At 36.9% G+C, this 2,184-nt stretch overlaps 1 protein-coding gene across 1 annotated transcript; it reads left to right on the top strand.

Moving 5' to 3' along the window:
• Window positions 1-623: 623 nt before the first annotated feature.
• LOC108374445 (uncharacterized) lies at window positions 624-1,094 on the top strand (the record flags this gene model as incomplete). Its single annotated transcript, XM_017630424.1, has 1 exon — window positions 624-1,094. A coding segment is annotated over exon 1 (337 nt), but the record flags the coding sequence as incomplete, so codon positions are not given.
• Between the last annotated feature and the right edge of the window lie 1,090 nt (window positions 1,095-2,184).

Below are 2,184 nucleotides of genomic sequence, written 5' to 3'. Positions count from 1 at the left end.
GCATCTGACTATTTTGTTGCAAAGCATAGTATATCAAAGTAGTGGAAATCGAAAATTGAAATTTCCTCATTGTTTTGCACTAAGCAGGTTTGTATACACTTGTTATAATGTAGAATTAGAAAGCATCAGATAAATGCATTTGAAAAAAACTTAATCAAAAGTAGAAAATAAAAAAAATTTAACAAACGCAAATCAAACTGCGGAAATGAGTTCAATTGGAGTGAAAAACCTACTGAGGTAGAGAGTGTTTCCAAACAAAAGGGAAAGTAAAATTTATTAAAAAGAAATTTATAAGCAGATTGAATAAAAATGTAAGTGAAAAGCATTATCCCGCGAACAAGTGACGCGACAGCACGTCTACGTCTGCTTAAATGGCCGCGACTGGGTACTGAGGTAAGCCCAACCTGCCCTTCAGCTTTGCACTTAACGCACATCACACCACCCCAAAATGTCACTCAAAGCACTACAGAATGACATTGCGGTGTAAAGTATTTCTTGGAGAAACCAAAAAAGTTGCGACAAAAAAGCCAATGAAAATTACTAAACAAGTGAATTGAAAGAAAAACGCGAGCAACGACAACGTCGTCTTCCATTAAAAACCAAACAAAAATAATATCTTCATTCCTCCTCCCCGACCAACAGATAAGAAAATAAATACCAATAAAAACTAAGCAAACAAAGTATACGCACACGCACTCCTACACACCGCCTACCCGTACACACACAACCACACACACACACACACTCGCAACACACAATGCTGCGTAGCTGTGTGTGTTTGGGTGGTGGCGCGAAACGACGTAGCTCCTCGCTAGAGGATACCTCATCGTGCCGGTCATCCGAAATTGAACGTGTGGCCAAACGCATGGAGACCATGACCGTCTATACGAAAACCACATCGACCGCAAAAACGACAACCACAACAACAAGCAAATTACAGCAGCAGCAGCAGCAGCAACAGCAACAGTTGCAGCAAAGCAACGGCAGCGGCCGCAGTACCACTTCCAGTCTATTGCAGTTCTTCCAATCGAAAACGTGGTACCGGCATTGGCGAAAAACGGAACGCTCGATGAGCATGTCAAAGACCGAACGAAGTGAGTCATAGTTGTTAAGAATATTTGCACATGCATATAACAGTAAATACAGTACATATACATATGTATGTGTGTATACACATTTTAAAATATTTAATTGAAATGAGTGAAAGGAATGACGTGATAGGTGCATGGAAGGCGAATACTTTGATTGGGCGCATAAAAATGCCAGTTAATTAAATTGAGTTAACAGTACGCCTAAGCAATCAAAGTTTATGGTTGGGTTGAGATTGAATTCTTCGCGTCCGGTGCGGAGCAAAGTAAATATTTATTTGTTTAATAAAACCTATTTTCGTATAAATACNAATGAGCATGTCAAAGACCGAACGAAGTGAGTCATAGTTGTTAAGAATATTTGCACATGCATATAACAGTAAATACAGTACATACATATATGTATGTATGTATACACATTTTAAAGTATTTAATTGAAATGAGTGAAAGGAATGACGTGATAGGTGCATGGAAGGCGAATACTTTGATTGGGCGCATAAAAATGCCAGTTGATTAAATTGAGTTAATAGTACGCCTAAGCAATCAAAGTTTATGGTTGGGTTGATATGGAATTCTTCGCGTCCGGTGCGAAGCAAAGTAAATATTTATTTGTTTAATAAAACCTATTTTCGTATAAATACCACTGAAGGTACTAAATTTAGCAAGCTGCCTAAATACATAAAGCTCAAGTGACGCGTGAAGCGAGTTGATTATAAACGCCGTGTTTGTACGAGTACTTATTATAACAATAATAATATTAATGAAAAATTAGGCGGACAGTGTAGGCAAGGGACATTACTATGAAGGTGAAACTAAGCTACAGCTGGTATACGTCACTAAAAATAGGCAGTTAAATATGCGGGTATTTAATATTTATAACTAATAAATATATATGTTCCATATGAATATTTACTGTAGTACACCTGCTGACTTTTTGGACATGTCAAAAGCAGAGGTAAAAATAAGATTTATAAGCACATGGCAAGTCTAAATAAAGAAGGAAACAACTGTGCATTATATACAGGGGCAAAAATATAAATAGGGAAGAGACATTTTTGCATTCCCTTTCTATTATTTAATGTTTATTATTTTTTTT

This window comes from Rhagoletis zephyria, unplaced genomic scaffold (assembly GCF_001687245.7).
Source record: "Rhagoletis zephyria isolate East Lansing unplaced genomic scaffold, Rhagoletis_zephyria_1.1 Rzeph_scaffold_07726, whole genome shotgun sequence".
Classification (NCBI taxonomy): domain Eukaryota; kingdom Metazoa; phylum Arthropoda; class Insecta; order Diptera; family Tephritidae; genus Rhagoletis; species Rhagoletis zephyria.
This window is presented reverse-complemented; position numbering and strand designations above follow the sequence as displayed.